Source organism: Aplidium turbinatum, chromosome 18, assembly GCF_918807975.1.
Source record: "Aplidium turbinatum chromosome 18, kaAplTurb1.1, whole genome shotgun sequence".
NCBI classification, from domain to species: Eukaryota; Metazoa; Chordata; class Ascidiacea; order Aplousobranchia; family Polyclinidae; genus Aplidium; species Aplidium turbinatum.
The window spans coordinates 2,709,528-2,733,320 of record NC_137489.1 but is presented as its reverse complement, the minus strand read 5'-3'; the positions used below and the strand labels follow the sequence as shown (position 1 = coordinate 2,733,320).

The 23,793-nt window shown below is 36.2% G+C and overlaps 1 protein-coding gene across 3 annotated transcripts; it reads right to left on the bottom strand.

Annotated features, from left to right (window-relative positions):
- Positions 1–5,062: 5,062 nt before the first annotated feature.
- On the bottom strand, positions 5,063–8,478 carry LOC145787690 (uncharacterized). 3 transcript variants are annotated; one of them, XM_082599491.1, is made up of 4 exons: positions 8,306–8,478; positions 7,639–7,761; positions 6,817–6,978; positions 5,063–5,923 (listed from the first exon to the last, which is right to left on the bottom strand). In XM_082599491.1, exons 2-4 carry the CDS (start codon positions 7,754–7,756, stop codon positions 5,790–5,792), a joined length of 414 nt encoding a protein of 137 aa, XP_082455617.1. In that variant the 5' UTR covers positions 7,757–7,761; positions 8,306–8,478; the 3' UTR covers positions 5,063–5,789. The 3 variants fall into 3 exon arrangements, with proteins under 3 accessions (XP_082455617.1, XP_082455615.1, XP_082455616.1); XM_082599489.1 differs by having other exon boundaries at positions 7,639–7,756; XM_082599490.1 differs by having other exon boundaries at positions 8,323–8,478.
- Positions 8,479–23,793: the final 15,315 nt, after the last annotated feature.

Sequence of the window (23,793 nt, the reverse complement as noted above, 5' to 3'; positions counted from 1 at the left end):
TCTTACTGTACATACAGTTTTTTGTATAATAAAACTGGATATGCATAAATACTGAAACTATTTGATAACATAAAAAAATAAACTAAAATTTAAAAAAAATGCTTAAACTTCTGTCAAAGCTCTCTCTAAAAAAATAGCAATTTATCGACAAAGTGCACCAGGTTTAATTCCATTCTTGATATTTCCTGTTGATGTACAAGTGCAAATAGAATTCCCTTCACATTTCGTCGCCCAGTCACCAGTCACGCCTTGCGGTCTCTTACACTCTACGTCACATTTTCCTCTACAGGTGGGGAACTCCTTTTTGTACCCGGTCTTGTTGCATTCGCACTTGTAACGAGTTTGTACCTCTCCCGAGCACGAACTGTCCTTGCACTTTATATGGCAAAAGCCGTCTGGGAATCAATAAAGGTCTAACTTTGTAAAATACAATATATACTTTAACAGAAATTGCAAAACCTGAGCGCTCTAATGAAGCGAAAATGACGCTACAAAAGCAGGAAATATTAACAAGCAAATGTAACTAAAATAACAATGTATAGACCCACAATAAAAACAATTTGCCCTGATCAACTAAAGTATAGAATCAAAATATTACTTTCCCGTCATTTAATGCTGGTTGTTGATGTATTTATTTGAACACTACAGTATAAAACCTTGGTTGATTAGAAAAAAAAATAGAATTTTTTAATTAGAAGCCTGCGTTAACCATGTCATCGCAAATATAATGGTTCCGTTAGCTTCTTTTTTAATAAAACACAAGCCTGATCGTCGAATCTATTTGTCTATAGCACATTTGCATGCAATAGCTTCAACTGAAACGCATAGCCTACAAATGCTAAACTGAAACATACTTGATAAAACAGTTGTGGGTGCCCTTATTGTTGGCCTTGCTGTAGTCGGTAGACGGGGGAGTGTTGGTCGTACGGTGTTGGCAATGGGAAAGCGATCAGTTTCAACTTTCACCGTTGTCCTTAGGGTAAAAGGTGTTGATCGAACCTCTGTGGTTTCCGTTGGAAGAACATTTGGGACAGCAGGGGACTTGCCATTGCATTTTTGACAAATTCCACAACTGTAACGACATTGTTGTACCATCCAGCTTTTTTGGTGAGGGTCGGTACAATATCTGTTCACTTTCGCCCAATAATCGCAATTGGGAAGGTTATCTTGACAAGCTGTAAGCAGATTACATTTTAAATTAGAAAATTTATATCAAAGTGGATGCTTTATGTCTTTCGTGCCGGCTATCTCAAGGCAAAACATAACTGAGAGTTTCATGCGCTTGTAACATGTAATAAAACTATTCGGATATAAATGGTATAGCAATAAGTTTAGTGAGATGGTATACTATCTATTAGTAATATGTGATTCTGTTTGCAGAGCAGTAGCGTTGACAAGGGGTCGGGGAATACTTTTGGATCTGTGGCAGAGATTACTTTAGTTGACTGCAACCTGTCGAAGGGGCCGGAAATTTGAAGATATTGCAGCATATTTTTGGTATGCAAAACATGAGATAGGCAATTTAACGTACTAAAAAACAACTACACACGCCCAGGCAAGCCGGTGAAAAAGAGAAACCCTATAATGTTATTTTTGCTATGTCTTGTTTTAGTGGCGCGGAAATTTTATCACCCAGTCAACCACTTTATCTGGTCCAGATCTGGTAAAGATCTGGTCAGATCCGTACCCGGCCAGATAAAGTGGCTGTATGGGTAGTACCTGCTTAAATCGGATTCCCTACGGCTTTGCCTCAGAGTCACATTTTTCAGATAGTTTTAGTGCAGTGAGATTCCATATTTTACTGCAATGTCCTTGTTAGTTTGCACAATGTGCCAAAGTTTTGAGATAAGTTTTATGCTCAGTAGCGTTGACAGGGAGATCCAGAAGGTACTTTTTGGCCGGTCAGAGATGATTTTAGAGGTTTAATCATTCCAAGGGGCCCGGAACTTTATGAAAACACGTCATACTTGTTGGATATCGCGCGTTTTACTTTGAAATATGAATTTAGGACTAGAGAGTTTCATTGGTACGGGACCCAAATTATCCTCTCAATGGCCCTGTGTAAGGTGGTGCTGGCTTTAACCCACGCTACGCTATTTTCGTTATATCGATTTCGTGCAAATTATTGTTCCAACGGCACTGTTTATACGTTCAAAGCAAGATGCCGATATAAGCCACTGTAGTTAGGAATTGAAGCCAAGTCTACTTACAAGCGGAACATAAAGACCTTGGTGCTACCCGGACAGGCTGACAGGGTTCGCACAATCCACAATGTTTGCGGCACTTCCTTTGCGCAACGAAGTTCGTCAACGGTTGGCTGCAATGTCCAATGTGGAAAAAGGCGCAAAATCGTGGATCCTCATCCCGACATGGGTCAGTAGCTGGAAGACAATTGTTGATTAAAGGTCACCATCAAGCGAAAGAGACTATATATAGTTTATTTATCTCCAAATGCAGTTATTGGAGGTTGTCAAATGTGACCTTCACTTTTGGTGTGCTGATTGTCACATGGTCTGCCGTGTTTCCAGTTAGTTAAATGGGTCCTTTTCATTGGTCCTCTTGAGACGTTAAATCAATGCAAAAAATACCAAGTTTGCAAATTAGTATACTTAAGCTTATCTGTATAAGTTTACAATGCACTTTGTTTTGTTGGTTTCTTTGTTTATTTTTGATTCAAACGATGAAGATTTAAATTGAGTAGATGGGAAGGCAAAGAATTCACCCTTTTAGTTCACCTTCAAGTATATCTTTATGTATCTTACCCTACTTGTTTTTTTAGTTCAGCTTTATTTTCAGAAACCACCCACATGACATCTCACAGATGTCCGATTTTGCTCTAAAATAACCCAGCGTGCGCAAACGACATCTTAAAACAATCCATTGACATTTTCTACACACATACAAGAACTTTAATATTAACCACGTACCAGGGTTACAGATTGACCGAGCTTGAACCGAGCCACACTCCTTGCACGTTTTGCAGGTAACGCCACAAAACTCGTGAATCACAGGACCCAAGAGTTCGTTGCTGCAGTACGAAGGCATTGGGGGTATGGAGCAAATGAAACTTTTGTCTTCACATTTCTTTTCTGCACATATAAAGTTTATTGTCAAGCTAATTTTTATAAATTAAAGATATCAAGTTTATGATTAAATAACGAATACTTCTTTCACTAATGTTTCTTAATCAAAAGCGATGAACTGTTTAGAGTTCTAAAAGCATTTGACAATTTCTGAAGATGATGCAAAATATATTTTTCAGAAAGAAGTATATTTTCAATACCATAGACAGATACAAGGTTTTCAGGATCTTTATTGAACATTGAAGAATCATCATGTCTGCACCACTTAAATTGAAAACCTGAGATAAAGAACTACTACGTCCAAAATACGACTTTTGAGATAAAACAAGTTTAAAATTCGGTTCTGTACAAAGACCTGCGTGTGTTATAGCGAAATTAAACCATTTTTAAAATCAAATTTTGCACAAGGACAGGCATTGACCATCATGCAACATGCTTTTGATGAGAACTCAATTTCCACACAATGTGATTTCAGTAGTTCTGTAACTCAAGTCTTCCAATACAGTACGTTTGCTTCTTATTTTGCAACTACTGTAGATAGAGTTCCTCTGAAAGCGTTTGAAATTAATATGCAATTTTGAATTTAATATGCAGAATCGGTTTTTAACATTAACCATGGCTTTTAACTTTATATGAAAAATTCCATACAGCCACTTTATCTCGTCCAGATCTTTACTAGAGCGGGTACAGATCTGATCAAACTTTATCAGATCTGGACCAGATAAAGTTGTCGTATGGGCTGATACCGCCATATGCATTTGTCAAGTAAGCAACGATCATGTTGCCAAACCCACGATTCAATCTATTGCATATACATTAATTCATAGTTAGCCCAGTTGATTATTTAAGAAAAACAATATTCTAAAACTTACGACACTTTGGTTCTTCTTCTGTCCCAAACAGCTGGCAAGTTGACAAGCCAATAATTGATAATATTATGATAACCTTCATTTTGTCTGCTTTGCTTTCCTAATTTTTATTATGATGTTCTTGCTGTAGTTGTTCTTGGGTTTGACTTTCTCTCAGTTTAGATACAGACTCTTATAAACTTCGACATGTCTTATGTACAGTTTGTACACGTTATAATTGCATGTATAAACGAAGCCATGTTCCAACTTTCTCATTACAAAACTGTTGACGTCAAGTATACTGAAGGTTTATGATGTCACACATGTCTGCACTTTTAGCAATTGTACATGTAGAACGTGATGAATTATTACGTGACAATTACAATGTTATTATGTCAAAATTACCGGCAAATTATGTGATGCCCTAAAACACGTTAACCTATGAAGAAGGTGCGTATTTTTGTTTATTTCAATCTAATTAAAGCAAGATTTGTTTATTTTAATTACTAACTGCTAGCTATTACAGTCATATTCTACCTGCAAACTAACTTTCTTTGACTTTCATTAAAATCATTTGTGTCATTTGAGAATTGCGTCATTTCTAAACAGCCTAGCCATGTTGATAAGGTATATTTGGAATAAAGAGAAAGGTATAATTCGAGAAAATGAACCTAAATTAAACCGGTGGATTTCTTAAACTTCAATAAACATTGCTGCTTTGTTTACATTACAAACCTGTTCACTCAAATGTCTGCTGATTAAATCATGTCACAGAGAGATTTGTACTTATCATAATGTTGAACTTATACATTTAAATTTATTTTCTTTTTTATCAATTAGTTCTATCAATATCCTGCTTGCATATGAACAATATTTTATGATAATCAAGAGTGCAAAATTTATTTGATGATTTGATTGATTGATTGAATCTTTATCTTCGGACCGGGAAAGCTTCTTGCAAAGCTCCTGGCAGTTTCGCATAGCCTACTTGTAGAAGCATTGAATCACTGACGCAGGCCCGGTCACCAAGATTGACAGAGTGAAGTTTCCGATTGTTGAAGTCTTGTTGCCTGTGAACTATTTCATCCATTTCTAACAAATGTATAATTTTGATGGTTTTCACTGTCAGCAAAGAATCAACGTACTTTAATAAAACAAAAGAAAAATAATATAAACAATCAGAAACGCAAAATACATTTCACAAATTATTAGGTACATTGTATAGATCATCTTCTTCCAACCAACAATAAGCTACAAATGTAGGTCCGCTGGGAAGATAATTTGGGACTGGTTCCAATGAGATCCTTGACTCCCCAAGATCAACACATTTCTCAGAAAATCAAAAAGCGGTGATTTCCTCATTCCCCGACCAGTTGGAGAGATTACGAGCCCCTAAAATTATCCTAGACCCGGTCTAGTAGTTCCCTCTGGACCCCCTTTTCAACGCTACTGTTCAGATATATCAACAGGATTTGACTTAGTCATCTTAACGTAAGTCCTACTACAATACACCGAAGCATAAATTAAGATGAGTTAGATTAGAAGATTATAGCAAGAACAGAAACGACTTATATCAAACACACTAACATTGCTGCTAGTTACAGTAGAATAAGCGAAATATATTGAATAAGAAAGGCGAATTGGTAGAAAAATATATGTCTGCAAGAGTCCAGGAGGCCGTGCTAAATTAAGATTTGTGACTATACTTAGAGGTGACTTGAGGTCTTATTAAACCAAATACACATTTTAAACCATTGTGTTGTTGCCACTTTTTTCTTTTTCTTGGTTTTACGCTTTTATTATATTATATTAACGTCATTTGTTGTGAATACAGAAAAAAAAATCAAATGAAGTTCTTTCACGGAAAACTGATGCAGGTGGAACAAGCTCCACACTTCTTTTTGCAAAATGATCTTATGGAACGGATTGCACAAGCGATTCCAGACGCCCTTGCGCATAACGGAGAGCCATCTTCGCACGTGTCACTTTCACCTGCAAAAAAGCATTCAATATTGTGATTGTAAAAGAAAAAAATATAAAATCTTAAATTACGTAAATGTAACATAGCAGAGACATCAGCGTAAAACATTATTAACAGAAGTCTACCAACATTATGAAAAGTCTACCAACATTATTCATATATAAGCGAAATATCAGTCAGGACTGGATGTATAAATTCAGTGGCTAATCGATACCTGTCCAAGTGTCCAAACATCTAGCCCGGGTCGCCGCCACTGCTCAAGATATAAGTTTTCTTAGTGTATATTCGAAATGAGCAACTGCATTCAGCCAAGCGTCCGAAAAGAAAAGTAATGCACCCAAAACGACACAAGTGTAGAAAGAAAACGATATGAAATTTAAAGTTGTTGACATGTCTTGTGCCATATTTTTCAGTTTACAATTTAATTTTTCTTACAGTTCTTTATACTAACATACCGCAAAAAGTGTTTGTTTTGGTGCAAAAATTTCTTTGTTTTTGTTTCCTTTGATATTTTTCTCGCAAGAAAATATTTGCTTTGTTTTCTGTTAAACTCGGATTTTATGAAATTGTATTCGTTTCGGCAAAAAATTATTCTATCGAATTGGTGTCGTACTTTCATAAATCCTTGATAACAGTTTTCTTTTACATTCATTTCAATTTTACATCCCATTAAACAAACGTAAAATAAACCGAATTCCCTAATTGGTAGATCCAAGATTTTTTTCTGTATTCTGCTCCTAGGACAGAATACTATTTTGTAAAGTGCTTTTGGGTTTGCTCCAACATCAACTATGCTGAGTCATGGAGAGCTGCTGGAGCTTTGTGTAACCTATTTAATGTTAAATCAATGTCTAACAATCTAACGTTATAATAGAATTCAGTGAAACAATCTTCAGCCACTCACCTATTTCACAAAGTCTGGGCACTGGATCAACGGAGCAAGGTTTGCAGGTCTCACATGATAATGGGCAGCTTGCCCTTACAATAAAATTCTCACACGCCCGGTTTATCGTCTTTATGTATGGACATGCTGTATTCTTGTCCTTGCATGGGTCGTTTTCCTCATCTGGATGAACATAGAATAAATAACATTTAAAAACAAAAAAAATAAGCAAAAATATTTAGTCCAACAAAACTTTTGTTTCTGCAAGTTATAAATCTGAAATGTTATTGTATTATCCATTTGAACTGAATTGTTGGCTGAACAATCCAGTGCTGGGAGCTCTGGAACGAAACTCGAAAGGGCGCCAGTTCGACACCGCTCAAGAGCATGCGGCTGTGTTTTTGGTAAAACACTTAAAGACATGCCTGAAGGTCGACACGAAGATTGGCTTACTTGCCTTCCCGCTTACTAAATCTAAGATTGTCAACCTTCAACTACCAGGTGTAAGCCTGTATAAGCGATTGTTGAAATGTTCTGGCTGAGCATTAGTCCAGCACCGTGCGCTGAATAGTTGAATTGTCCAACAATTTCGTGTGTTGTTGAGCAAGTTTCAAAACTCTGAGCAAACTCTTGGCAAAAGTCATTCTGTTCATTCAGTCATTCTTGTCATTCTGTTCACCGGGATGCGACAATTTGCTTGAAATTGGAAAAAACTTTAAATTATTAAGATAATTAAACTAACAAAAAGCAAGTTGGCCTATGTTGTGATGTGCACGATTGGGGAGGCTTAGGCCAAGTTCACACCGAACTTACATCTTTCCATTGTTTGCCAAAATAACTCACCACAACGGGGCATCATTTCATTTCCTGTGTCTGGCATTTCCGGGCCACCAAAAATTGGTGGCAGGTTTTGGCAAGCCACCATTCCAACAAAAAGAAAGGCACAGATCAGCTTCAACATCTTTTCTACGTAATACAAAGTTACTCTTGAAGCTTAGTTTTGTCTTGTGACTGGTTTTATATTTGCCTTCAGAAAGACAAAAATTAAGAAATTTTAGTTAATAGCACTTGTGCTCACTGCGATATAGCATTCGTCCACAACACTTTTAGAGGTAGCTATCAGCTATGCAAAACCACTGGTTAACGAAGCGGCCCAGGGGTTTTGCCCGGGAACTTAGAGAGTGTTTTCGCCTTCGGCTCTTCAGTAGTACCGGTAGGGTTGAAATCGACTCCAGGTCATGTCATGACAAAGAGTTAAGAAACGATGCTGATTGTTTTTTTGCATAACGTAGTGAAGATAAGTCGGGTAATAATGTGATGACATCATACCATAACATTATTACGAATAACCACTTCTACCGCTTTGCGTCTGCCACAAGTTGACATTCAGCTTTACTATGTTGTTAACTTTCAATTGTTTTTTTTTCACAAGAATTCTGTTTTCTAATCAATTTTTTCTATTAACGTTTTCTAATCAATATTGTATCAAGTAAAAACTTAATAAGCCGACCTTCTTTTCTACAGTACCCCAGTTAAAGATTGGTCCAGTTGGTTTGTCAGTTTTAGTGCTTTTACTGACCGCAGTATAGACATAAACCATTTGGGTTATCCGAAGATACTTATACATCAGCCATAAGCATTATTATTCCAACTCGTCGGCTTCCGAAGCGAACATTGTCATGAAGTTTTATCACACACTTCAACGATGAAATAAACAATCATTGCCCAACAGTGCGATTTATAACAGAACAATCACTTGATGGATGCGTCATTGTTGCGTCCTTTCCTATGATGAAATAATGCGAGGTTGGTTAGTGTGACACTTTTCAAGCCATATCTTCTGCTGGCAAAAAAGAAAGCGAAATCACGCTCAATGATCAGGGTTTCAATTGTCATACTTTTGTGCACCAAGTTAAAATATATTTTGCTAGAAAAATGGAAAGCCTTAGTTTTAGAAATACCAATTTATTACAAATTAAGCATTATTGACATTTTACGGAGACTTAACTTGAAAATTGATAAATTTAAACTGTCATAACTTGGTCAATGAATGTCCAATTTAAAAATAGATTGTGTTTGAAATCTCATTGGTGAGTTCTACAAGCTTACAAAATTTCAATTAAAAATTTCATGATGTGATATTCAGCTCTGGATTACTCCACATGCTTTGATCGATTAACCAAACTTCTGTGATGAAATATACATTCACATATACTCAGTGGCGCCGGCAGGGGGGGGGCAGGCGGGGCAGCTGCCCCCCCAATGTTTTGGGCATCATCTTTTTAATTTTTTTTTTTTATTAATACATATTAATATTTTTTTTTTAATATTTGGATCCCAACCTCAAGTAAGTCAACTCAAGTTGCAAGGGGGGGGGGGGGGGGGGGGGGTAAAAGCTCTCTCTTTAAAAAAAGTATGGAAAACCTTGATGACTGAATTGTACAGTAGAATAAAAGATTTTCTACAGAAGCAAAGATATAGACTTTTTAAAGTTTTAACTAACGTCACATTGATGTAGAAAAATAACAACCTGTTAAAATTTTGATCCCTCACACTCCCATGACTTCTTCCGCGCGCATTTTGGCATTGGTTGCTTGCAGTGATTCTTTCACTTAAACAAAACGTTTTGTTTCAGCAGTTTTGAGTTGTCCGATTCTTAAGTTGTAAAGGAGACTCAATTTCTCCAATATTTATCATTTATGTTTCTTCTTTAATCTCAGCAGAGTATAAAACTTGTAAAAGTTTTTCATCCATACGACGTCATGAATGAAATTATATCTCAAATCAGCGTAATGACGTGACATCTTCTAAACATTTTACCGAATAATAAATTAACAAATTCGATCGTCAAAAGTGGTTTGGAGGTGGTAAATATTACGTAATGAAAAAAATGTGATAAGGTTGGAAGACATTACGTCATGTATTTTCAATACAAATATGAAGTTTAAAATTTATTCTTTTGTTCATAGTCGTAATCCACCTTCGAAGCGGTACTACAAAGAACAATTTTCGATAAGGGGGGCATCAAGAATAAGTCGACATGACTTTTAACCCTTAGAAGGTTGGGCTCCTGGAGTCTTGCTCAGTTTGGGGGGGGCTGTCAATTCTTCTTATGCTTTAGGAGTGATATCTCTGTTATTTTGGCATGGTTTTAAAATTTGGGATTCACTTTGTAAAATTATTCACGCTGAGCATATCCGAAAATTAAAACTATGTGAATTTTAGAACTGCTCATATACGTTGAAATGTTGAAGTCACTTATGAGTGTAATTTGTAGCGTGAGTTTACACATTATTTTTTGGTAGAGTAATGAAGAACGTGCATAGTAATGTTGTGATTAATTTTTTTTACATTGTTTTACATACAGCCAATGCCCTTCACGCTGTGAAACAGTTAGGATTAACGAGACATGGGCCAAATTAATTAGGCTACTTTCATCCAGCTGGTGGGAAAATGTTTCACAATAGAATATGAAATATTTCAAAGGATGTGCTGAGAAATGACTTATATCTTTCAATTTATAACCTTTATTCGCTCAAAATTTCAGCTCAATAGAGGTGAATAAAAGTTAGGAAAAGTCAAGAAATCTCGTAGTCGCAGCCTCAGTAGTTTTAGAGATACAACTGTTGATACAAAAAAGTTGAATTGACAGCTCCCCCCCCCCCAACCTTCAAAGGGTTTGCATTCAGTCAACAGATCTATGCCTGGTTTACGTCAGCTCCGGGGATCAGTGAAATATAAGGTTGTCATCTTCAGTGCAACAAGACCATTGATTGATTGGTTTAGTGAGGATTCGTAGTCCCATTGCTTTCATTTTGAGTGATCATACTGATTTTCAATTTATTCCTACAAGACGTTACGTAATGAAAAAACATATAACTAAGGTTGGAAGACATTACGTCATGTCTTTTCAATTCAAAATGAAGTTTAAAATTTATTATTTTGTTCATAGTCGTAATCCTCCTTCAAAGCGGTATTACAAAGAACAATTTTCAATAAGGGGGGCATCAAGAATATGTCGACATGACTTTTAAGGTTTACGTCAGCTCCGGAGATTAGTAAAATATAAGGTTCTCATTATCGTGATTGTAAGCCGCGGGAAATTTTTTCTTTAAAAAACAGATTCCCGGAAAGTTAAAAATTTGTTCCAGCCCTGGTAGAAAACAAGAGAAATTAAATAATATACCACTGTCTTGCACCAGTGGCGTAGCCAAGGGAAGGGGGTTCGGGGGTTTCAACCTTTCAAATTGAATTTAGGGATGTTAATACATTGTTTACAAGAAAAGTTGTAGCCTATGATGTAGTTTCTCGTCAAACTGTGCAAGGATGCAAGCCATCTGCAACTGCTGAGATCGCCTGTTCGATCTAGATTAACATCTAAACAGCTATTCGTTATACAAAACTTGAATATATCAGAAATAGCCTAAAGTAACTTCATTGTCTCAAAGCTTTTTGTTTGACACTCATCAAGATGTATGACCTCTATGACGTTACATTTTCTAAACTTTGGGTTGACTTCAGAGCATAAAAGTTAGTGACTTAACGGAATAAGATCGTTTTTTGAATCAACCAAGGAGAAAATTGACCTAATAAAACTGTATTAATCTCGCAAAAAAAAGCAATCAACCTATGTCTCTAAAGCAAAGTTTGCCTAATTTTAAACGAAACTGCATTAAAAGAGCGAGTTTTGCCAGTACCAAACATTCAAATATCTCAGTCTGGAATTAGCAACAAGAAAACATAGAGACTTAGCTTTATTTTCGAAAAATGCCGAAGAAAACATGATCTTATCCTTTTGCTATGCCACCGGACAGCACCATTTTACAGAAATATTCATACCCACAATTTTGTTGAAAATGCTCTCAGAATGCACCAAACTGAAAGTGATTTTTCAAAATTTTCTGGGGGAGGCCCCCCAGACCCCCCGCCGCTAAGTGTCGCCTTCGGCGAACACGCCATCGGGCTTCGCCCGCCGGCTGTCAACACCCCCCCTTTCAAAATTTTTGACTATGCTACTGTCTTGCACTGTCAATATTTTGCCCCCCCAATGTTGAAGGTCTGGCGGCGCCACTGCATATACTTAAGCTACATGCTTTCGAAACATGGACTGGTATGGGGCAACGCTTTCATCACCATTAATCATCCCATCACGAGGTTTGCAAATATAGCTATTGTCTATATCCATTATGACACAATAAAGGAAATGAAACAGCATTGTGACGTATAAGGAGTTGTTTGCTTCAGTAAACAATTGCTAATTGTTGTTTCTGACAATGCAATTCAGTAGTTAATTCCTGCTTAGGCAATGGTATATAAATCATATAATTAGTAATTACCTCTAGAACTGAGGAAATAAACATCTGATTCATAATATATTGGTTTGTTTGTGACGCACTAAGCGACAATATGTGATTGTGTACCTAGTACATATTTTGCATGTAGCTAAAAGCGAAGCAACTGCCTTTTGAGGAAACGATAAAAATAATTGCAACCAGAGAGCTAATAATAATGAATGATCACCATACACTTTTTCTCTTTATTTCTTTGACTATTAACTATTTTTTAATATACTTTGCTAAGCGCTTCCATTGTTGCGTAGGCTTCTTGTCTTGTTAATCCTCAAAAAAGAAAAGGCATCAAAGCTGTTTTTATAACACACAAAATTTCATCATGAAAATTACCAAGAGAAGGGATTTTATAAGTCGAACCTGCAGTTTTTTGTCTGACTCTTTGCAGAAGATGTCCACAGAATAAACTAAACCTAAACATTCCTTGCTGCGAGCTATGAAAAAAAATTTCATTTGCAATTTTCAACTTTTATACCACCAATCAACTCTTCAAAATTTCATCCCATTAAAACAGTTTTCATCACTGAACTATAAGACTCTGCTTTTTTATTTTAAGTCATTTTGCGCTGAAGTCTCACCCACAATTTGCCGTAAAATATCCAGTAGCCAAGATGTTCGATATCAAGCGATCCAAACTTAAAACTAAGCTTCCTTTATTAGGACAGATATTGAGAACATAATTTTATATTTTAATGCAAAATTACTAAACTCAACAATATCACTACTTGGTTTGTGAACTAGGCTACAAATTTCTTATGTCGTTCAGGAACAACAAGCCTGAAAATGCTGCAGACGTTTTTGCGCAATTTCAATAGTACGACGATCGACGATAGAGACCATGACAGATAAATGGCGACACATACATTAAAATAAAGTATTACAATTAAAAAACATGTTTAAAAATGTAATAAAATAGTTAAATGTTCTTTTTTCTTAAACGAGGATTTCAGCACATTTATAAAAACAACAAAAATATAAATTTATTCGCAAATAGCTCCTGGAATCACTCCGCGATTGGAGTCGCCTTGATCGTGACAAAGACAGATCGTTTCTCCCTCGCAGCTGTCATTCCACAAAGCATTTGAGTTGAGGTTGAATGGGCGTGGACACGAGATAATACATCGCTGACTGCACGATGGAATGTCGGAGTTAGCAATCTCTTTTGAACATTCGCACAAATCGGGCCCCTCGTTTGATTGACAGGTTCCATTGCCACATTTAGCTAAGCAAGTTTCTGAAAAGACAACAGTTGTACGTTAGATAATAGTAATATGTAAAATTAACTAACTGTGGCTCTACAACTGCTAAAACCTTTAGTAAGTATATTTTTGCCAGTTTTGTATCATATTTACATTGTGATCGCATAATTAAGCATCACGATTTATCCTCATTGTTATAGTTATAAAGAGAACAATCGGAACCATTTTGAAGTCTTTGGATGATTATTCGTGGAATCAAACGCCAGACTGCAAGTGAACTGACCACTCTGTCAGTAAGCTACTTAGCGTTGGGTGCACCATTAGCCGAGGTTCTGAGCTGCCGATTAAAAGCGCTTTTAATCAGAGGATTAGGCTACTGCTGATGCATAGAGAAAATAATCCATAGACTAAACTGCTCTATGGGACTTGCTTAACCGGTAAAGATCCACCGTTGGCATATTTAACCTTAGGGCTATTAAAATCAAAAATAATCACATTCGCTAAACTAAAATATCCTCTTATGGCAACTTTTGTTTTTCATGCAACTTTTCTTCAAGCGTTTAGCCCAATCTCATGTGGCATTCCAGCAAATGCCCGCGACAACGCAAATTATGTTGGCAAGGTATCAATTACTTATGTGTATCAAAGCTAAAGAGTTGGGTGCACCAACAGCTGATATATCAAGCGGCCGATTAAGTTTATCGTCCGATTAGTTAATCTAGATCCAGTTTTTAAGAATTTTTTTGATGGCTCAGCGATCGGTAACTTTAATTTGCGAATTAAGCTAGGTACATTAAGTAAAGCGAAATAATCTGCTTAATCGACCGATTTGTTTAATCTTTGTGTGATGAATGAGCAGAAATAGGTACTTACCAATTGTAGGTGGTTGAAGGTTATTTATTTCTTCCCCCCGAACATTTCCAGCAACTTTGTAGTGAGCCACAGAGAAAAAGACTCCCCCCATTCTGTTAACAGAACAGCCAACGTGCGTTGTGTCTTTCCAGATTAATTGGGTGAAATAAGCTGAAGAGGTAGTTTTGTAAAAATTCAGAGTTTTATCTTATTTCAGATTGACACAGTGTTAAGATTGCAATTACTAACAAACTGAAATGTACTTACTTCGTAATATATTACACAATTTATTTTTGCATCAAACTATTACCAGACACCAAGGCAACGGTTTTTTGACGTCTGCAGACGTTGAATCAATGCAAAAAACGATTGATTTGCTATCTGAGTATAATGTAAGTAAGTAGCCTACATAATTTGCTACGATATGTCGCAAATTTCAAGTTTAATCATTCCAGCAGAGGAAGTTGAACCATTTTTCAAACTTGTCTTACATGTTTGGGAGTTGACTTCCATTCGGTTGTAGTTATAGTTAAGACCTTCAGCGTACCAGGCAGTGATGGCATCTTTGATGGAATATCTTCCACTCAGGGGCATCCCAATATGACGATTTTCACCAACGCCCCGCGGGCGGTCAATACCTGATAAAAACAATTATTCCATTAATCAACATAAGCTATAAAGATTTAGCATCGATGGGCTCTAATTATCGTTATCGTCTGCAGTTTATGCAGAATTATAATATACTGTATAATAATATGCAAAATAAAGACAAAACAACATGTCTTTGAGTCTACTAATTGAAAATCATTCGACTGGCAAAGAAATCCAGCATGGTTAGAAAAAGGAATGAGCACACTTTAGCTGTAGTCTTCTGGTAAATAAGTGCAACACACATCTTCATATAAAGTCTGCAATCAGGCTAATATGTCAGCTGTGATTGATATCAAAGCATCGTTGTTTGTTACATTGCGATTCAATGCAATTCACCGTTGTCCATTCCATTATGATTGAGAATAAAGTATCATTATGGACTGAGAATGTCTTTAATTCCTTTGTTTTTTTACCTGGTTGTGAAGGGAACACATCATAAAGCCCTGATCCGATTTGTGTGTTCATTTCCACAAGTTTTTCCGCGTAATCTTTAGCAGAAGCTGTGAGTTCAGGGTCATATTGAAGAGGTCCAACTCCGTGTAGGCATCTGTAGTAATTGTGGCCTTGCAAGCATGCAACCTCAGTTGGTAAGTTGACAGTTTTCATGATGTAACGTCTGGAGCATTCTAGTGGACTTAGAATTTGGGAAGCTGAAAAGGAATTTAATGGAGGTTAGTTTTGAAAATTGCAAAAATACAAACATTCATAGATCAAAGATTTGAGAGAAACCTTTAGATATGAAACATTTTGTATGATACCGTATCATTGGGTGATATGTCTCTTGCACACTAGTTAGTAGTGGTTGTCAATGATTTCTTGGTCGCTAACTTATCACCAAGTTAATTAAGACATGTCGAACAAGTACATGTAAACATCAACCTGGTAAAGTAAATCAGGGAGTAAAAACTTTTTTGTTCATTGAAATTACATAGATTGTATATTTTCAAAGGGTGCATACTGTATAGACTCTACATGCTTTCAAAAATCATAGATGGTTTGGTGGAGGGATGGTGCAGCGAATAAGGCGTTGGCTTTCCAATTATGGAATCCTGGTTGGACACCAGGCTCAAGCTGATTGTTGAAAACACCGCTCACCTCTACCCAGGGTGTAATAAATTGGGTGGGCATAATTGCTAAAGGAAAAGAGGCCGAGAGAAAGTCTCCTTAGTGGCTAATCGACTGACCTACGTGATTTACCGATGCCTGGTGTCTGTACTTTCACAGATAAACAAATTGTTTCTCATGTTTTCGTCTTAAATAGGAACATGGATAACATTTATTCTAGAGTCATTCATAACTTGTCACACCAACGTCGAAGCCAGAGCATTGTTTGTAATATTATTAAGTCGCTGTTGTCACAGAAAGGATTAAGAGGACAGTTGGTAAGGACGTGCTTGGTCGTCTGATTGTCTAACTACAATTACCAATTAACATCTATGAAACATTGTGTCACAAACATATGTGTTACGTAGGCCTAATAAGTAACATACGTTGTGAAGTTGGAAGAACAGCTTGTGTACTTCGAACAGTGTTTGACTGCCGGATGGAGTTGGTGGGAAGGCGATTTCCAAACGACGATTGGGATGAAGAGCCAGCAGCAGACCCGGCGCAAGACGTGCAGTCGTTGCAGCTCAATGGACAGTTCTTCCTCACGTCCGCATTGGTAGAGCATAAACCATTATCCGCCAACGCTTCGCAACCCGGTAAAGTGTCAACACAATCTATAAAATATTAATTACATCAAATTTATCAAATACAATCGTTGTTTAAGACTTTTCGAATTGGTTTATTTTATATTTAACTCTTGTTTAGACCTTTACTTGAACGTATAAAATAATTGTTATCAGCTTGGCATGTTCAAAACTGGCATAGTTGAAGACAGAAAAGCCATTAATACTTTCCAGCGTCTTCCTTTTGGTTATAAGATGCAAGTGAATTATATGTTTTTTATGTTATTAATCATTTTTTAGTTCATGCATACAAATATTTGTTTGTGCCTTGTTTTGGTTGGAATTGACTTTTTATGCAGAGCAAGCATTTAACAAAAAGACAACAACCCAGGATTTTCGTTGTTAAGACACTTGAATATTTTTTAACAACATTTTCAATACAAAGTTAGGTCTAAATTCAAAATTCACTCATTTTACAGATAATTTACAAAAATAGATAAGATTGTTACTAAAATAAAATCAAATATAGTTATTAGTCTCCAACCCTTGATGGCCTGTTTCACCCTAAAAGAAGGATCATCAGAAAGTCCTTATTCAAATAGAATCTTATTCAAATTAGATTTTTAATATTGTTTTGTTAGTTTTCGTACAAAAAGTAATTTTGAAATGCGTTTTGTACCTCTTGAACATCTGCTAGTTTGCGGGGGTAGGTTGGTGCGGCAGTCAGCTGGCACGCATTCCCCACAAGACAATTCGCATTTCTTCGCAGTGAAGTACCCCCAGTATTGATGCTGGCAGTACCCAAGAGCTTTCATTGCTGGACACAAGTCATGGCCATCCACACATGACGTGTCCTTTCCTAATTGTCCACATTCAAGAATTATGTTCTTTTAAAAGTGATAATAATTCATACTAATAATAATAATTTATTTCACATTAGTTGGGACAAAATAGCGTCAATAAAAATTCCTAATCATTTAAAATATTTTGTTACTTATTTTATTACTAGCAATAAAATTTTATTGTAACAACTGATCAAACCAACTTTAATATCACAAAATGTTTCTAGTAAAAACATAACCCAGCCAACAAATTTACCCTTGATTACATCGATTCAATGTCTACAGGCGTTGAATCAATATAAAGCATTGGCTTGCTGGCTGGAAATACGATGATTTACAAAGGCATTGAATGCATATGTATATTTGAAACTTTAATCAGTTTCGCTTTCCTTATGACGAATAATGACGTGCTATGAAGTGACTAATGACGTTTTGTAACACTTATTATGACGTAAAATACAAAAAAGCATTTTTTTTAATATAAGAAAGCAAAATATGGCGAAACGAAACTCTTAGGTAAACAAATAAACTACATTGATTAGACATCTATTGACCAAAGTATAAACATAAAATAACTCCGTACATCGTCCGGGTTTGACTTTCTAGCACGAATAAAAGTAATGAATGCAACAAGCCTGAAGTGAATTAAACACAATCAAGCTGTTCAAACCAGAAAAAAAATCTTGAACAGCCTAGTTCTGTTTATTGTGATATGCAGGAAGCTGTACCTTGCACGCAAGATCGTGGCCTTATTTCTCGCTGAATGCACGGCGGACAGTGGGATGGCCTGCACGTCCTTGGGCACCAAAGCTGCATCAACGTCGCTTTACCAGAAGTGCCGGTGCATAACTGTTTGAAGCCAAAATACCGGCAAGCGCTGCTTTGGTCCGGTTTGCATTCTGAAACAATGCTATGCATTCAGAAATATTTATGCGTGTTGTGCTGCATTATACATGCAGTTACGTAGTAAGAAAAAATTTTTAGAAAAGCAAAAGCAACTTTCTGTGAAGGGGTGCAAATATTTTAATGTTTAAAATATAAAGTTTGTTTTAAAACATAGTTACTGGATGCAGGTAACCATTTCTGAAACGTCAATGAACATGTATTACAATGTCTTTAAAACTTTGTAATAGCATTGTAAACCTATTTTGAAGAGAGAGGGCAAGATAAAATTTTGATGGGCGTCGCTTCTTCAAGCCTTCCCTGGCTACGTCCTTGTTGCGCAGCTATACTTGTTGAGTATTTTAAAGGTGATGGCAACATATACAAAATTTACACATCTTTATATAAAGATGTTTTGTGTCTACCATATACTTATACTTACATAGGCCATGCATCGATATCTAATATTAATCCCTATATCTTTACTTTCACTAAATTCATTCACCATCACCAAATTAAGTTATTTTATTTTTTGGGATCATCAGAAAGCCTTTATCAAAATAGAAATAGATCACGTATGAAAACGAGCGTCTTGATGGTTCTAATAAAGTATAACAATTAAGAGGCTTTCTTAGATTACTAGTGTTCTATATAGACGTTCTTATTATAAATATAGAGATCATATAGCAAGATATCAGGACAATAGATGGACTAAAAAATTAACAATATGGACACCACGAGAAACCAAAAGAAAGAAAGGAAAACCAAAAGTAAGATGGAGGGACGACATTGACAAACAATGCAATACAACCAATTGGTACCAACTAGCACATGATCATGTAAATTGGCATGAAAAGGGGAAGGCTTACGCTCTGCAGTGGGCTCTCACAGGCTGAAAATGATGATGATATAGACGTTATAAATGAACTATTTCAGTAAAATAATAAATATCTAAAAGTGCCATAGTTACCTCCGCATATTAGATCTTGGCAATTTGCCACCGTAATGAATAGAAGAAAAGTCAGTGTCTTCTTCATCATCCTAGTGTTTCTATCGTTCGCAATTTTGTAGGTTTGATATATTTGCTTTACTTAGCACCTGCCTGTTGCTGTAAACGAAATGTGAATTGATAATAAATTCTGTGGATTTTATACTGAAATTTAAAGAAAAAATATACGAATAAAAGTTTTAATTTAAATAAACGCGTACAATGTATCTAAACTTGTTTAATTACCATCAAAGCATAAACATGATACGTAATAAAGCAACGATATTACGTGAGCTAGGCGTTTTACTTACATTTTGATCAACTTGGTTAAGTCATTTGTTTACAATGACGTTGTAAGGCTTCAATCATTCTTGTGTAATCATTCTAATTGTCTCATCGACAATTACGATTGTTTCGTATATCAACGGTTTTCTATCCAAACGTGATGAGCATTGGTTGGCTAAAAGAATGAATTACGATTAACTGTTTTTGAAAATACTCGTTTGTTGACAAGAAAAACACAGTGCTGCCCAGTGAACTCTTGAGCTTGTTCAATTTTGTCTTGGTTTCTCTGTATTAATAGCAGTCATTGTATCAAATATAGCAATTACTTTCTAAAACCTCTACAACCTGTTTCACACTTACTGGGAATCATTAGAAGATCTTTATTCAAATAGCACTCACTGTATAGTTTTCCAGCTACGTACATCGTTTGACGACTTTTGTGCAAGAGTCTTGTGTGAAGGGAAATGCTTATATCCTGGAAGTGATAATCATTATAGATAAAACAGAAGACTTCAATTACATAATATTGGAGTGCAAAGCCGGGAAAAATGTGTTGCTAAACTTTACATTTCTTTTTGTTTCATTCAACAATTCTTTCCAAAATGTAAAAAAATTAAATGAAAAATTGAATTAGAATCACTACATTTGACTGCTTACGAGTAAAAAGATTTATAAAGAATGCCAAGATAATCTTTTATTGCAAAAGAAAAGTGTTTGTGTGAAGAAAGGAGCGTTCTTCATGTCTCATGAAGGAAGATGGGAGCGTCATCGGTGTCTATATCGCTGTCAATTCTCGCTACAATCGGCTGTCGAGAAGCACAAATGTTCATGCTCAGTTTGTGTGTTAAAGTTTATTTTAAGTTGTAATGCTTTGGCCACAAAGCTAAACAGGGGCGGATCAAGCTACTGACTTTAGGGGGGGGGGGGGAATTTCAACAATACACGCTGATGTGTAGGTCCACATAAATCCTACCTTCAAAATACACCGTAAATAAAGTTACTTTTCTGTGTTTTAGCGGGGAAGGCGATCGCCTTTTCCTAAATCCGCCATTGAAGCTGAAATGATTTTCTAATGTGATCAGTTGCAATCAACTTCAAGCCTTCCTAATATGAAGTGTGATTATGACGTAGGAAACGCCATAATTACAGCTTGTACAGCAATGGGTGGGATACCAGTTTATTGTGACGTTACAAAACCGCTACTATAAACGACCTAAAAGAAGATACAGCACATGGTATTCGTGAACGTTCAAATAAGCAATTGGCGACACAAGTTGATATTGAATCTCATTTATTGTTACATAAATTATTATCAAACAATGATGATACTTTTATAGCGATAATAGTAAGTGTATAGCAAGTTTATATATCGCTATAGATATCAAGTTTATAGCAAGTTTATTTTTCCAAGTTGGGATTGCGGAACGACCACATGGAGGCACTTGCTCATATATATCTAATGAATAAGTTTTTTATCACAGTGTAGTATGAAGATAAATTTACTAAAATCAAAATCAAGCTAGAAGCCATGTCTTATCGAAACATTGGAAAGCACCAGATTAGCAGAAATGAAATCAAGAACTTATTTTGTTTCAAACGCCCCAAACGCTTTTTTCATGCCTGAACGGCAGTTAGAAATCGATTTCACTCAAATTGACCATATCTCTTTTTTCAGCAGAATGTCAATAACCTTTTATTTTGGTTAGCTAGTTGATAATAGCTAACGACTCCACAATTAAGTACATTCTCTCAATTGCAAATGTAAAGAGAAACTATTTTACCACTAAAATTTTAACCTTTAATCTCTACCGCTCTCAGGGGCACGATAAAATGTAACCAACTATTCTCTAGGTGGCAAAACTTCACAGTTATTGCATACTGCTGCCGTTGGGAGTTTGTTTTCGCATAAACATCCAAAAATTTCTCAAACACAAGTAATATTGAATTTTTACATAAAACACAATTTTAAAGAATAAATTAAAGTAGTAACACAGACATATGTTTGTTATTATGCATCGATGGTTCAGCGAGTGCTGATGTTTCAATAAAACTGTGATTTTGTACAAAAGTTGCCTAATCTGCTCTAATTCCGCACTTTTCAGCATAACCATTTCAACAATACGTTTGCACTGGTTGTTTCATTTGAAAACAAAGTAATATTTGCCAACAAACATATCTCTTCACAGCCAAAACAAGCAAAATTCATTTTTGAACCAAAAACGTCAACTGCAAACAATGACCTTGTCTTTATCGGAGACTTCATTCCACATGTTTTTCCTAAAAAAACGACATCACCATACAAAACATTCCAAGAACTTCACGTTGTACTTTAAGCCACTCCTCTAACTCAATTAGATTTATAGTTAAGACAAATAGTTGTGGTTCATTATTTCTGTGGGAGAAAACTCTGGTTTGAGCGTGATAAACACTTTTGATAACATCACCTAATTAAGAGAATTTGTGGTTGTTGTGCAAAAAAATGGCAAGTTTGTTTCAACGGATAAGATAGTGTCCGTTTCAAACCGCTTCCTATGGGAAGAACTGTCTTTTAATTAGCAGCGTAAGCATCTTTGAACAAAGAAGGTGGGAGAACAAAATGGTCTCACTTCGAAATGTAATCAATATATAACCTACACAGCAGAAAAGCATGCTTACATCCGCCTTTCCACTGAGTTACGATGAAATTACATTGTAGAGGTTACATAGTTACGTAAAAGCATCTAACCAAGGCTCTACAGGCATTTTCGTTAAAGGGGGTCCAGCGAATACTTCTAGACCCTGGCTCCGGATGGTTTTAAAGGTCCGGAATCCTTCCAAGACGCTTGGGAACTTGAAGAAACCACCACGCATTCGTTAACTATAGTGCGTTTTCTTAGAAGTGCCTTGACTTGGAGTCAGAGCATCTCATTGGTAAAGGTAAAGGTGAGTCCCATACTTGAATCCAAGCATCGGGGGATGAGAAGATAAGGTTCTCATTATACTAAGCCATCGGTACTAACGAGAGTAGGGTAGTCAGTTCCTTTCTCTCGGCTGCCTTTACTCCAGCAACTACGCCCACCCAATTTATTACACCCTTGGTAGAGGTGAGCGGTGTTTGTCAACAACCAGCTTAAGCCGGGAGTCGAACCAGGATCGTATGATTGGAAATTTCATTGGTACCAGGCCCACAATATCCCCCCAACGACCCTGTCCATACGTTGTTAGTTCAAACCTTACCTAGAGCACGTGGCTATGACTTATTAGGTCCTTTGTGAGGGCACAAAGGTTATTCAAAAACATTCCTCCACTCGTTCTTGAATCTTCATCCCTAAATATAAACGTGGACTTTATAGGCTAGAGAGATCACTAGCACATTATAAACACTTTCCAGTCGTCGGTGTATTTTGAAGTACTGTGTGTATATGTTATGTTTTGTATTTGACTGGTGTCTTTGATAGCTTTTATCTGATGCTCTGAGCAATAAAGTAATAACTTTGAAATAACCAATCACTAAGGAAAATAAATATAAAGTAATATTCTAAATAGGCAGCGTGGTTGTGGAATTTTCTGCTGCGTGTGATTATACAGCACAATGTAGAATGTACATGCAATTTTGGTAAATGGGTGATTTTTTGAACTATAGACAAATAAAACCTAACAACCACACGGCATTTGACATAAAACCATGAAAATAAACTAAAAATTACTAAAGTTTTCGGCCATATTCATGTGAGCACTTTTCAAATAGCCACCTGACTGACGTTTTCTTTTTAAATTTTCTTTTGATGAACATGAAAATAACTAATGAGAGGATGGCCGAATAACTAATGAGAGGATGGCCGAAAACGTTTGTTATTTTTAGTTTATTTTGATGTAATTATTGGTATATTATGTAGAAGATGTAGTTTTGTATGTAGCCTAGTATGTTAAAGGTGCATTATGTTAAACGCCGTCTGGTTGTTAGGTTTTATTTGTCTATGATTGTACATGTACATGGTCAAGTGTTTTTATTCAATAGAAAGTCAGTGAAGGCGAAAAAAGTTCAGCATTGCAACAATTTCTTTCAGGACAAACTGACTTGTCATCCTAATGATGAATTACATGAAATGAAACGCTGATGGACAAATCGTGACCCGGGTACCACGACGTCCTGTGAGGTTAAACGTCGTTGAACTGTTCAGTTCTGAAGATAGATGATGCTTGAAAGTTGCCACCCACCTTCAACCAAGCTCGACTGAAGAATATTTCATTTGGTATTTCAGTGTTTTTTCTTTTGCTGCTGAAGAAAATTAACCTTGCTCT

Excerpts from the sequence above, each read along its gene's own strand:
- LOC145787690 (XM_082599489.1), bottom strand. The coding sequence starts at position 8,422 with ATGTATAAGTATCTTCGGATAACCCAAATGGTTTATGTCTATACTGCG. Across the intron at positions 7,757-8,305 it reads GGGGTACTGTAGAAAAGAAG|ATGTTGAAGCTGATCTGTGC; the intron begins GTCGGCTTATTA and ends TACGTAGAAAAG. Across the intron at positions 5,924-6,816 it reads GCCCAGACTTTGTGAAATAG|GTGAAAGTGACACGTGCGAA; the intron begins GTGAGTGGCTGA and ends GCTTTTTTGCAG.